General features: G+C 27.5%; 1 protein-coding gene across 1 annotated transcript; it reads left to right on the top strand.

Annotated features, from left to right (window-relative positions):
- The first annotated feature begins 1,013 nt into the window (after window positions 1-1,013).
- LOC107883328 (E3 SUMO-protein ligase PIAS1-like) lies at window positions 1,014-11,417 on the top strand. Its single transcript, XM_016803100.2, has 3 exons — window positions 1,014-1,298; window positions 2,971-3,059; window positions 9,773-11,417. Exons 2-3 carry the CDS (start codon window positions 3,021-3,023, stop codon window positions 11,342-11,344), a joined length of 1,611 nt encoding a protein of 536 aa, XP_016658589.1. The 5' UTR covers window positions 1,014-1,298; window positions 2,971-3,020; the 3' UTR covers window positions 11,345-11,417.
- The last annotated feature ends 3,540 nt before the right edge of the window (window positions 11,418-14,957 follow it).

Genomic DNA, 14,957 nt, shown 5'->3' with positions numbered 1-14,957 from the left:
ATGTATACGGCAGACAAACAATCGCAATTCGTTGGCAGTGACAGTAGATCGTAATAAAAGGCATGCATTGATATTATATTACCTACCTATAAGTAGGTATGTATATGAAATTCGAATGTAAAACAATTACAGTGGAACCTCGATAAGTCGAAATTCAAGGGAAATGCAATTTTCTCGACTTATCAAGGTTTCGCCTTACTAAGGTTTTTGAGTTACCAAGGTTTTAGAAAAAAAAATCGACTTAGAGTTTTTAAAATGTACCAATGTATGTATTCATGTGCCATGTATGTATCAAAGTGTTTAAGTAGCATTATATACAATGTAAAAAAATGTGATTATATACGTTATTTAAATTTAAAAAAAAATTATAACGAAAAAAATATAATAAAACATGACGTGTTGCAACTTTATAATAGATCATTTTTTATTTTACTTCGACTAAAAATTTGAGATTTGCTATTATCAATAGTATTTTCTACTACATTCTGACAATACCGAGATACAAATGAAAAATACTGTTGTGTGCCAAGGTTAGTTAATGCACACGATAATAAACACAATAAACGCGATTAGATAAAATTATCGAAACGTTTAGACAAATGTTTATAAAGCTATCCGTCTATATTCGGAACACAAAATGTTCGAGTTAGGTATCTATAGACTTTTTTTCGAGTAGGTAATCGAGGTTTTCGCGAGGGAACAGAATTTTTTTCGACTTATCGAGGGTTCCACTGTAAATCTCTTTGTCTGGAAGCCGTATAGTGTTGAGGACAAGTTGGTCTTAAAAAAACGTTGCATAGCAATTATTCATAAGTTTCACCATTTAAATTATTATAATGAAAAATCAATAAATGCCCTATGCTGTAGTAGGTGCATCACAGATATAGATAATAATATACTATGGTTGCACGACGGCCCACCTACATTGGATCACAGTTGAGTGGCGCTGAAAGTTCTTATCAAATCTGACAAAAAGTCGCGCTCTACTGTCGCGCTCTACTAGCGCCCTCTACTAGCGCCCTCTACAGCCATTATACTACAACAGGTTAAATGCGAGAATTCCATTTTTTTCGCTTCGTCCAACCGTGTTCGCCGTCCTTCCTCCAATGTAAACTGTTGCTCGTCTTTCTATGTTTCCGTAATTTTCGTTTCGTTTCTAATTGCGTGTACCTATAAAATTCGGTGTTCGTTCAATACGGAAAATACGGTGTGGAAGTTCGGCAGTGTGGCAGTGCAGCAGACTACAGTGCGGCGGACACAAGACTTGCACAACTTACTCGTTTTTTGACCTTTCAACGGTATGGATTTGTCTGCTTGTGGTTTTTATTTTTATTTTAATTAACTAACTAACGTTTTAAAAGATTTAAAATGTTTAAAATGTTTTGTAATCTGGTACCTAAATATTGTGTAAAACATAAATTATTATTTCCTATTATGTATTTAATTATTCATTTGTCATTACCCATAGGGTAGGTACACGAGTGGTAAGTTATTAGGGTATTTAGTGTGTTGTATAACACGTGTGTTTGCTTTCTTGTGTGACTGGAAAGTTGCCTACTGTTCACATGACTGGCTGTCTTCACGTTATTTTTTTGTGAGTGTATGCATTGTCTGTGGCGTCTGGTCAGTTAATGCTTTGTATTGTAAATTTTATTGATCAAATTTTATTTTTGTATCGGATGTTTGAAGAAATTATTATACATAAATGTGCTAACTCATCGAACTGTAAATGCCTAATGATTAATTTTGTCAAAAGGATAGGTATAATATTTAGGACTTTTATTTGGCTGTAACGTGAAATTATCTCCATATTATATGTCATAGTTTAATGATTATTAAGTTATCTTATATCATTTTAAAATTTATAAATTGAAAAATATAATTTCACTTTATACTTTGAGGCAAGTCTATCTTTCTTTATAGGTACTTATTTATAATGCAATATGATAGGGTAATCTGTGGTGGTGCCTATAAAAATGTTCTTAATTCCTTAAAAGTACAACAAAATAATATTATTTGTAAATTATTTGTCTATGTTTAAATAAGGACCATCTCATTGTGTCATAATCTACCAATTAGACCAGTACCACTTAAACTATAAATAATTTAACATGTTCCACAGTTTCACTTGAACTGCTCTTTAAAAAAAATAACGCCTTAATGTTTGTAGGTACCTATATAAAATGTTTGGTTTCTTCTTCTGCAGAACGAATGACAAACTTATAAGGAAAAAAAAGATTATTTAATATAAAAGTAATAGGTATACACAATACCTAGTTCCATGATTTGGTTAATTTAATAGAAAATTTGAAATAGGAATATTTTAATTAATGAAATTAACTTTTCGAAATCAAATTAATTAGTTTTTAGGTATATATTATAATTTATTTTAATTGCTAGTATGTTGTATCTCCATACCCTGCCAGAAGCTCAGGTTAAAGAAGTTGGTATAACTTTGTTATATGATAGAAATTAGAACATTGTTTTGTATTTTAATATTTCATAAAAAGAAAATGACCAAATAAAGAAACAAAAATTTAGGATGTAGGATAAATTATTTATTATTTACTTATTTTTATGCTACATGCAATTTATTTTATTTATAATAATATTATTTTTATATTATAATATTTATATTCTTATTATTACAAGACTACTGAATCAAATTTTGATTATATATATTGGTAGGCACTAGCCATAGGTAATATTATTATTATTTTAGCACAATCATTGTTCTGACGCTAAATACATAAATTGAATAATGTTTAAATTTTTAAAAAGTTTAAACACATAATATGAACAGGTATTTATTATAACGTTAAACAGTCTTTAAATCATAACGTTTAATATTCATACAACATTAAACAATATTTTTTTTGATTCAAGCCCTGAATATAACTAATAAGTGGGGTTATGTTCCAAGGATGGAATTCTGAAACTTTGAATTTAATTGTCCATTTTATTTTACAGCGCTGTGTGGTTAGGTTATCAAATCCTGAACAATTGTTGAATATAAAGCCATGGAGAGATCGATAAGTGATATTGTTGCTCTAAGCCCTGTAAGTATTTCTTTTATTATATTATTGTTATAACGTATTAAACTAAATGATCATAAATATTGTACAGCCAACTAGGTTTCTCCATCATGCCATACCTGTTAATTTCTGATAATATTATGCAGCTTTTATTGCTCTAATCAATACTAATAATAAGTATGTGCGAATAAAATATTAATTAAAAGTTAAAACAATAAAAATGAATCATGAAACTATTTGTTTAAATTGAATGATTTTTATTAAATATATAACTTATTTCTACTGTACCTATGAATAAACTTGGTTTAAAATATCCCTCACCTTGTGAGCTTTTACAAGTTAAAAAAAAAAATATATAATTATACTCAGGGAATTTAAAAAGTGAATTTATGCTAAATATATTATAATATTTTATAGGTACTAAATTGTGTAGAATTTTAAAGCAAAATTATTGATTTTGTGTATATATATTTTTAGGATTTTGATTAAATAGTACTTACTTCCATCTACCACTCACCACTGTACTTGAAAATTTAGTATTTATTTTATTAATTTTGTTTATTTAGTATTTTGTGTACAAAAAAATTATTCCCCCCCCCCCCACCCTAGCAAAAATTCCTGTTATGACACTTAAACAAGCTAATAAACTCCTTAAAACTTACTTCATTTTTATATGACTATTTTATATCTAAATCTATATCTAGGTATCTTTATTCTATTCATTTTAAGATTGAACTACTCTTTAAAAACACATTTTTTCCACATATCCCCACCACAATTTGGACATATGGTGAGACCAACGATGACCGGCGATGACTGTTGGTCAAACACAGAACACATAACCATCACATGGAGGAGTCAGGCATTCGCGAAAGAAGTTCAATCTTAACTTGAACAGAGTATTCATTATATCTACCTAATACAATAAAATGTAATATATCGCATACTTAGGTAGGTAAGTACTTAAGAGCATGTGAGCACCTCCGTCTTACAAGTGCGTAAGATAGCAAATTATATGCAAAGCACAACACGTGTAGCTCCGTTAGCTTAAAAATTAGAGTGAATTGACCTCTCATAAAATCTAAAGGTAAGATTATTATCTAGACAACCTCATAGGCTTTTTATTATATTTTAATTTTAAAGCGAGCTATAAGTATTTTAAACTTGTAAATTGTTTGTGCATTTTAAAGTACTCATAACTCGCTTAAAAATTAAAATATAATAAAAAGCTCATGAGGTTGTCTAGATAATAATCTCACCTTTAGATTTTATAACTTTAATTTTATATTAAATACTTACCACTCAGTGGCGGATTTAGCATTTTGGCGCCCCTAGGATTAATCACTCTGCCCCTATCACTCTATTAAGGAACTGACTACATCTTCAAATTGTATTCACTTTTTTTTGTCAAAAAAATATATTTATAGGTAATTTTAAATCTTTAAAATAGACAACTTCTAAAAATAAAATATTTCATGTCTAATATTTTACTTCAGATACCAGTACAAATAAGCAATGCTTGTACAGTCCAATAACGGAAATATGGATAGCCAGATATGAAATAGGTAGTAAACATTGAACACAGAAACATAGCTATCATATATAATATTTAAAAAAAATTGGTACAAAATCTTTGAAAACATCTATTAAAATTAAATTAGTATACCTATTAGAGTACTTTCTTTTTACAATTACAAAATAGATAATTAATACAAATAATTGTTACTTATTAAAATAAATTTAAACATTATAGCAATATTTTACGTCTGCTTTTTTGCTCTGCGAACGTTTTTATGATGTCTTCTCTAATTATATCTCTAATTATCTTTTATTACCAACAAAAATGTATCAATAAATTAGGCGATACACGCTACATGACTAAACTTGTATAATGTATGTGATGAAATCAAAATTAAAACTTCAACAAAATTAGGAAAGAAATAAAGTTAGAAAAACACAAAGTTGAAGTACAAAATTGAAGTATTATTTTCAAAAGCTTGAAGAAAGCCCGCTGGAAGGTTAAATAAAATAACGATAAAGTAGGAATGTACTTTATTAGGTACCTTTGAAACTGCTCTCCGCCTTTCCGTCGATCGTCGTCACTTGTCACTCGTCAAATGCCAACATTCAAATGAATTTAAATTTTAAACGTGAGAAATAAAAGGTTTATTTCATTGATCATGGACATAATAATATTATCAATAGTCATTAAAACACACGGTCGTAGGCAGACGCAGGCCGTAGATCGTGTGGTATAATGACAATTGTTACTAAGTATTACTGATATCTAGGGCCCGGAATTATATGCACTAAAAACGTTCGAAATATGCATGCATTTATGCAATGGTTATCATTCAAATATACGCTCAAAATATGCGAAAATATGGTAACACAAATGCGAGCACAAATGCATGTTTATTAATTTATTATTTATTAAATTTATTTAGTTTTAAAATGTATATAATTCATTAAATAATTAATATTGAACAAAAAATATAGTTTAAAATATATCCACTGTATTTTATATATTTTATTGAACTGGATGGAACTATACCTATATGTTGTATTGAAATTGAATTGTATTTTGAAAATTCACTCATCTAAACAAAAAGTCATGAACAAAAATCAATTTAAACAAATCGAGCATATTTTTATAATATTTTTAAAGTTACCTGGATAGTTACAGTTAACTACTAAAGACTTGGATAGATTTTCAAATAAAAAAGCACGTCGGTTTTCAGCAAATATATTCTTGAATCGAGAGAAACTCCGTTCTACATCGGCTGAAGATATCGGGGCATACTTAAAGTATACTAAGTCACGGCTTGAAAGGTCTTCGGGTATATTGTTCGTTGAAGTATTTTCTCCAGCTATAATTTTGGATATATTTGATAACTGCTGAAATCCGTATTTTTTTAGGATTCCGTACGGTAAAGCGGGGGGACCCTATTACTAAGGCTCCGCTGTCCGTCTGTCACCAGGCTGTATTTCATGAACCATGAAAGTTAGCAAGTTGAAATTTTCACAGATTATGTATTTCTGTTACCACTATAACAACAAATACTAAAAATTCTTGAATATATAATATAAGAAGTGTTGCCGACATGTTTATAGCTGATGATGGTACGGAACCCTTCGTGCGCGAGTCTGACTCGCACTTGGCCGGTTTTTTCAATAACATTTTTAAATTTATTGTATATTTCAACGCTGTACTTATTTTCAATATTTTCAAAAATTTTAATGGAATCAGCTTACGGAAGACGTTGCTTTTCTAAGCTTTTTATAGTTGTTTTGAATATTCCATAATTTGAATAAATAAATACTAAATCGTCTTCCAAAATGTTTTCTTCTAACATTATTTTTTTTACTTTTCCGATGGATATTGCGTCCTCTGCACTTAACTGCTGAACCCAAATTTAATATTGGTTTAAAATATTCACAGTAATACATTGCTGCCTCTAACCATGTTCCCCAACGTGTAATAATTGGCGAAGGAGGTAAAGGGACATCAGGAGCTTCTTTTTTAAACAGTTCAACATGCGCAGTGGCTTTCAAAAATGCCTTTTTCATGTTTGCGATTAGCTCATCAACTTTTGGAAAAAGAGAATAGATTTTTTCTGATGTCCTGTGTAGTCCATGAGCAATACAAGTTATGTAGACAATTTTCGAGTAAAATACTAAAATGCTTCTATAGCATTTGCTGCTTTTACCATGTATGGCGCAGCGTCTATAACGAAAAGTAGTATATCATCGTGTTGTATACCACTAGGCCATAAAGAAAACAACGCTTTATCGAACAATTTACTAATTGTGGAATGGTTAGCTTTTTCTAAAACGTCACACGAAAGTAAAAATATTTTCCCGGGTTTATCGATTTCTAAAGTACCAATCACAACATTTGCAATATATCGTCCGGTAGCGTCGGTAGTTTGTCTATGGACACCCAAATCTTCTTTCCCTTTACTTGATTTCGTATGTTGTTTGTTGTGTCTTTATAACATTCGTTGACATATATTTTTCTTAATAATGAAACCGAAGGTATATCTTTACCTGTATATTTTTCAAGAAACAAACGCACATGTTTATTTTCCAATTTTTCCAAATGGATATTTGTTAGGAGCAATGTGTTGCATACATTTTTTGCTAACATGGATTTGTCCGGTATATTGGGCAATAATTGCTGAGATTTTGATTTATTCTCAATTTTTCTATTAAAAGCTCAGGTGTTTACCTGTTTTTAGATGTTGTGTGACAGTAAAGCGCTTTACACTATTTACTTTAATCTCAAATACCTACCTACTTTACAATAAAGAATTCCCCCGTCAGGTGCAAAAATATTTTCTCCAAATTCCGCTACATATTTACGAACAGACGATTGTACTTTTGACATTTTAATAAAATAATAAGAAACACGAACACTCGAACACACAATATCGCGAAGTACGGTTGTATAGAAACTAAACCAGTATTTACTATTTAGTCATTATTAGTCCATTACTAGTTTTTCGTTATCGAGAATTATTATCGTATTGGTACCTTGACCAAACTTTATCTTATCTTATTATAGCACACAAATATAACTGCACAATTCACGGGAATAAAATAATAATATTAATAACTTTGTACTATTTTTTTCTATATAATATGCATTATATTTCAGAAAAATGCTAAAATATGTATAATAATTTGAAATGTTCCAAATATGCAAAAATATGCCAAATTTTATTTTGCATACCCACACATAAGATTAAGATTCAAATGTGTGTCTTACCTAGCTACTTTTTGTTTAATATATAAAAATATGCAAATGCATACAATTCCGGGCCTTACTGATATCTTTTCCGAAAATAATAAATAAGTAAATACCTAACTGTTACTCGTATATTTTCTGAAAATACCTACTTATACTCGGATAGTCGAATGTTCCCAATAAGTACATACTAATAAGTTATTAATAATAACTAGTAACTAACTGTAATTATTTTATTACACATGAAATATTTTAAAATTGTAATAATAATTGTAATATTCTTACTATACGTACGAATCATACAATGTACATATTAATATATTATTATAACTTTTTAAAATTATTTTTATTCGTGTTTATATAACAAATATGAAAAAAAAATATATTAAAATAAATATACCTAATATGTCAATAATAACCCTTAATTCTAAAAAAAAGGCGCCCTAGGCTATAGCCTTTTAGCCTGCCCCTTAATCCGCCACTGTTACTACTGTAATACAGTACCTAGTATTTTTTTATTATTTGTTACACAATATTAATTTCGTTGACCATCATTATGTTTATCAGCTTCTTAATTAAAAGATGGTCTCCGATAATAAAAGGTTAAGTTCTGCTACTTCCCCAAAAAGTACCTTTAAGTTAAATTGCATATTAAAATAACAAATTTACTAACTGCAGAATTTTATTCCAGAATTTAATAAATTTTCAAGTATACTTGTTAATAAATAAAACAATGGTTAAATTCCCATATTATGATGAAAAAAAAGTATTTTTGCCAAATAGAATTATTTATACTTGCTTATTTTAAATAGGTATTATCGAGGGTATTATTTTTTATTCATAATAATTATTATTATTGACATAAGTATTAGATTAGTGGATTATAGTGTTCATAAATGCCATATATTATTTTAACTTAAACGAATACAAAAATAATTTATCAACATTTAAGTAGGTACTATCCAAAATATTTATGAACATAACTAATATACCAGCTAACTAATAACAATACATAAATAAATTCATATAAAACTAGGTAGTGAATTAAAATGTTTTAATTATAATTATATTCCTTGACACATCAACTTCTACTCAAATACAAAATAAACATATAAAGTAAAATCAATCATAATAAAAAATAATATTAAATGAATATTAATTTTCTATGAGTTGCTGAAAATTTATCTATAATTATTGTTTTTGAGTCAAGACTAAATACTATTAGTTACATCTCTTTCTATATACAATATTAATAAATTTGAAAATCGTTCTGGTCTCATTGTTGTTCTCTGACAAGTTTTTAATAGCCGCATTGAAGAAAATTAACGTTTGCAGGTTGCACAACTAACAGATATAGTGAAAATTACTTGTACCAATTTATATAAATTTGGGTACACATCTTTAGTAACTACTTGTTTAATATCATCAATATCAAAATTTTATTTTATTTTATCTAGGCAATTTTTGGCAACAAGGTTTATTTGTCTTATCACCAAAAATCATAAATCATGACAAGTTGATAAAATAATTTTAAAAAAACGTAAACAAATTTGAATTTAATTTAATTAAAAAAATTTCACAATTTCTATAATGAATAAAAAATTTGTTATAGAAAAAAGACAAATTTTTCAAATTAACATTAAACCCAAATTTGTCGACATTTTTTTTAAAAAATTATTTCATAAACTCAATTTAGATGATATTCAGTGATGAAAAAATAGACTGGTTGACAAAAGTTCCTTATTTTTGATATTGATGATACTAAACATGATAGGTAAAGACACAAATAATGTGGAGACTAGATAAATATTTGGGGGGGAGCCTAGCCCCCCCCCCATAACCCCCACCTAATTGTGCATATGTAAACAATGTGTCAATGTATATGAAGTAATAATTTGAACTATTAATGTATAGCAAGTTATTAATCCTATTCTATCTTTAGTTACAAATTGTTCTATTATAATTTATTATTGTTATTTGGTTTTAGAAACATATTGCATATATTCATGTGTTGATGAACGAATTGAAATCTAATGAAGTACGAATGATTTTAGAAGATATTAACCAAAACAAACTTGATCCCAATCATAATGTAAAAAAGCTGATTTTAGACCTGTTTAAAGGTCCTCGTACAACATTAGTGCAAGAGTTGGAACAACGAGTTCTACACATCCATTTATCAAAACAAAGAGATATGCAACAACCACAGAAGGGACGGGTTAAAAAAATAAAGAATCTTTTACAAAAGTATCGACATAATTCTATACTTTCTATTGAAAATACAAAACAAACCATACATTTTGCACATAATCTACCATTCTTTAGAACAATACATTCATTAACAGATCCTATTCACTGTGAGGGTAATAATATTAGTACTTTCAACCTAACCAAGCTTCATGGTAAAATAAAAAATATTCCAAATTATATTGGGAAATCATGGGATTCTGAAAGAAACGAATATAAAATTCAAATAATTTTAAGATTGGAACAAGTTGGAAGCACAACAATTGTTAATGGACGTTTACCTTCTAATATTAATATTTCTGTAAATAATTATGATTGTAAGTTACCTAAGTTAATCTTTCCAGAAACTGGCGACCCCACTCCATGGAGATTGAATGTTCCTATAGATATAACTAAACAAATCCATTTAAAAAAAAAGAAACAAAACACATTAAAAATCACATGGTCAAATGATCCACATACTTATGTAGCTGGTGTTTTTTTAACCGAAAAATTAACATCCGAAGATCTGCTTAAAGAGATTAAAAAAAGATATTTACGTAGATTTGATGTAACTAAAAAATTCATTAAAAATTCCCTAAGAAATAATGATGATATGAGTGTAGACTCCATCACTGTTACTCTTAAAGATCCAGTAAGTACACAAAGAATGAAAGTGCCGGCAAGAGGTAAAGAATGTAAACATTTGCAGTGTTTTGATGCAAAAAAATTCTTACAGATGAATGAACAAAAGCAAACATGGGAATGCCCAATATGTAAGGAACAAGTCAAATATGAAAACATAGAAATTGATGAATTTTTTTATAGAATACTTCAAAGTTCAAAATTAAATGAAGAAAGTGAAAATATTATTTTACTTAATGATGGCACATGGACTGTGAATAAACCTATACATACATCTTTAAATAACAAAGAAATAATATGGATAGATTCTGATGAAGATGATATCCATGAAAATGTTGACAATGAAGAGATAGAACCAAAATCTAAACGTTTTAAATATAATCCACCAGAAGAAAAAAAACCTAAACATATTGCAGAGACTGTAGAGGTTATAAAAACAAATGTTAACAATTCTACTAAATGTGACATCATTAAAAATGGTTTTACACCATCAGCTTCAGATAATTCAATTATTATGTTGAATGACATACCTGGGCCATCATCAGTAATAGGATCAAACTGTATATTGAATAATTATAACCTTCCAAATAATACAAACTCGGTTAATATCGATGACTCTCTTGAGAACAAAGGTAAAAAAATTCAAGAAAAAGTTAAATCAGTTTTATGTGTTATAACATTAGATTGAATCATTTATTTAATTTATTATTAATCTTAAATTGTATACAATACATTAATTTTTTTCCTGTTAAAATGTATGTTTAATTGAGTATTTAAAAATAACATTAAATTCAATAGTATTTATTAGTTTAGGTTATATATATTTTGTTAAAAAATAAAACTTAATATATTACGTAAAGATTTAATTTAATGCTTCATTTAAGTATTCATTAAATTCTGCTTTGTATAGTAGGTTGTACTCGAGGTTGTAAGCATAGTAATTTTTATTTAACTAGAATTTTTTTATTTTCAATTTTAAATATCTAGTTAACCCTGCATTTCATGTTTGTACTTACTTACTGTAAATAATTGATTTTCCAGTAAAATGTTCACCAATTTATTTTATTGTTTTTTATTATTATTATTTAATATTGAATCAAATTGCATATTTTATCCATTTATAAATCATAAACTTTAAGGAAAAAAAATATATAAATTAATAATAGTACAAATGATTTTATATATTTTTATTTTATATTAATATGTGAGATATACTATATACTATATACTATTTTATACTATAGATAACTGTCAAACTGCACTTGAACTTTGTAATACTGTTATACACAGTGGCGCCGAACCTATAACCCAAGAGGGGCGACCGCCCCCCCCCCCCTTTTTTCGTTGGGTGGGGTCGTGGGGGTTCGTGGTTTCCCCAGCAAACTACTTATGAATTATGTTCGTAATAAGCTATTAATGTATACATATGCAGCACTAAAGCAAGCGTAAACGGAGGTGGTGGTCCGTATAACTTTTTACTTGCCCCCCTTTTAAAATATAGTTCGGCGCCACTGATTATACATCATAAATTATAATGAATAAAATATAACTTATTTACAGTTACCAATAGGTATAAAAGATTATTAGTTCTTAAGTTTTTCGTATACTCTTAGTGCTAGTATAAATTAATTTAATCAATTATAATTTACACATACATATAATAATAATAGAGCGACTACCCTACATTAATATGCAATGAACAAGCATAAATGTGATTGCATGATTTTGCGGACCACATGAAGAAGTTGTATCTACTAGAATTTATTATGTCAATAGTGTTCCTAAGTATATGAGCTTCTTTTTTATCATGGAAGTCATAAATCATTATCACTACAACTGCTGCTTGGTCTAATATGGATAAAAATGTATTTTGTTAAAGTTTCTATCAATATAATAAAATAGTTAAAACAATCTAATTTATAAGACTGAAAAAAAAATGTAAAAATTAATGTTTCTAGTTAGGAAATTTAAACTTTAAATCACTTCATCTCTTCAAAATGGTCCATTACTTTTCTTACTACTATTAATGCAATTGTTAAATATTATATTATGATGATTATAATTGTATTATACAATTATTTAATATTAATAACATTTAAATTTTAATTAACATTTTAAAATGAGTAATAAAAAAAATAGATGTAAATAATATTATAGTACCTACCTAATCATTATTTAAGACATGTGGTAAAATGTAGAAAACTTATTTTTTACCTCTCTTTTGAAAAGGAAAAAATAAAATGTTTTTTTATAAGACCTTCAAAAACTTTAAAATATAAATACCTATTATTAAGTTAAAATTACATTATCTAATAATAAAAACATTCTATAATATTATATATTATATATTTTTTACATTTAGCAGCTTATTGAAATTATTTAATCGAACATATGAGCAGGGCCGGTTATAGGCGTAGGCGACGTAGGCACAAGCCTATGGCGGCAACATTTATAACTATATAGAGGCGGCTTATAAGAAAAAATTAAATATCTTATTTTTCACGTTTATTTTAGATTTTAACATATTTCAAAGTACAATATACAAACATATTGTGTAGATCAATAAAACTTCAAAGCAATAGTCAATAAAAATAATATAGATCATTTTTCCCTGAATTGCGATAACTTCTCAAAGCATGTTGTGCCATTATATTGTATTTTATAATAACTATTGTAATACCTTACAAACAATCTATGTAATATTAATTTAGTAATTTCTTTTTTATTATATAATAATTGACAAGTGTAAAGAGTTTTTTAATTTTTTTGCTCCTACATATGACATTTATCCTCGCATTTATCTATTTAAGTTAAAATAAAATAAGAGGCGGCAATTTTGATCTGCCTACATATAAAAAATTGCTTGCACCGGCCCTGCATATGAGGGCTCTAATTTCAAAGTGTACATTCTCCATGTTCACTAAATGTCTAGAAAACCAAAAAAACCAATAATAAATGTCACAGGAGATTGTACGTTTTGAAACTAAATGCAATTTTCAACCTTAAAATACACTGGAGATTGACCATTTTGCTGAAAAATAGTGAGTTATAGATCATTTATACACATGAGTTTTGTTTTTTTGGTTTTCTAAAAATTTAGTGAACATGGAGGTGAAACACTTTGAAACTAGAGCCCTCATTTGTTCAATTTATCTAATTATGTTAATTTTAACAGATATAGCTCAGAAGTCGACTTAAACATATTATTAATCTCGTTATTAATTAAAAAAAGTGGGAAAGTGGATGTCGTTCTGCTGTTCAGTATTTTACAAGTGGGTCACTGTAATGGATGGTGTTAAATTTGAATTCAATGATATAATATCATTGTAAAAGAAAAACGATTTTGAGCGAGGACGGTTAGTCAGCCTACGATATTACTAAGTATATTTGATGATATTATTATTGTTAATAAAGTAATTTATAAGATATAACAAATTTATGGGGAACCTTGTTATAAAATGTCAATCCTTAGTTATAAATATTGAACATTTTAAAAATTTTTAACTACAAAATAATTATAAAATTTGAAATTTGAAAAAATTTAAAAAAATCGAACTTCAAATGCTTATAAAGAAAAGTTGTACATATGTACTTTTAATATTTTTCAACTGCTATTGTAACAATATATCAGGAGCCTTGCATTAAATTGTCACGCTTTTTTACCCAACAAGTAAAATTTAATTGATATTTATAGAAAAAATAACTAAAAAAAGGTGGGTAAGTGGATGTCGCTCTGCTGTACAGTAGGTTAGAAGTGGGTCACTGTATAATGGATGGTATTAAATTTGAATTCAATGATATAATATCATTGTATAAGAAAAACGATTCTGAGCAAGGACGGTATGTCAGTCTAGGTATAAGACATAATATTATATTATAGTCTATAGTATTTTAAAAAAATTGATCTATAATAGGTACATATAATATATTCCAAATTAATCATATCTATTAGGTACTTATAACGCGATATACATCAACAAAAAACCGTGGTACTATCATAGATATATAATAGTATACTTTAGAAGTTTCAAGTACCCACGAATAATATTATACAATCACAACAAAATAACTAAAATAGTTATCCTAGGTTTTTAATATGTAATTTCGTCCAAATTTGTACTTAAAATGACTATAAAAATAAACTGTGTAAATGTATTTTTTAGATTTTTTGGTAACAGAATTAATTACTTACGTGGAATCTTGTTTTAAATTTTCAATTCTTAGATACAAAAATTGAACATTTTATAAATTTTTAACTACAAAATAATTTTTCAAATTAAAATTTGATAAATTTTGTCAAA

Source organism: Acyrthosiphon pisum, chromosome X (genome assembly GCF_005508785.2).
Source record: "Acyrthosiphon pisum isolate AL4f chromosome X, pea_aphid_22Mar2018_4r6ur, whole genome shotgun sequence".
Classification (NCBI taxonomy): domain Eukaryota; kingdom Metazoa; phylum Arthropoda; class Insecta; order Hemiptera; family Aphididae; genus Acyrthosiphon; species Acyrthosiphon pisum.
The sequence above is the reverse complement of the archived record's forward strand: the minus strand, read 5'-3'. Positions and strand labels throughout refer to the sequence as shown.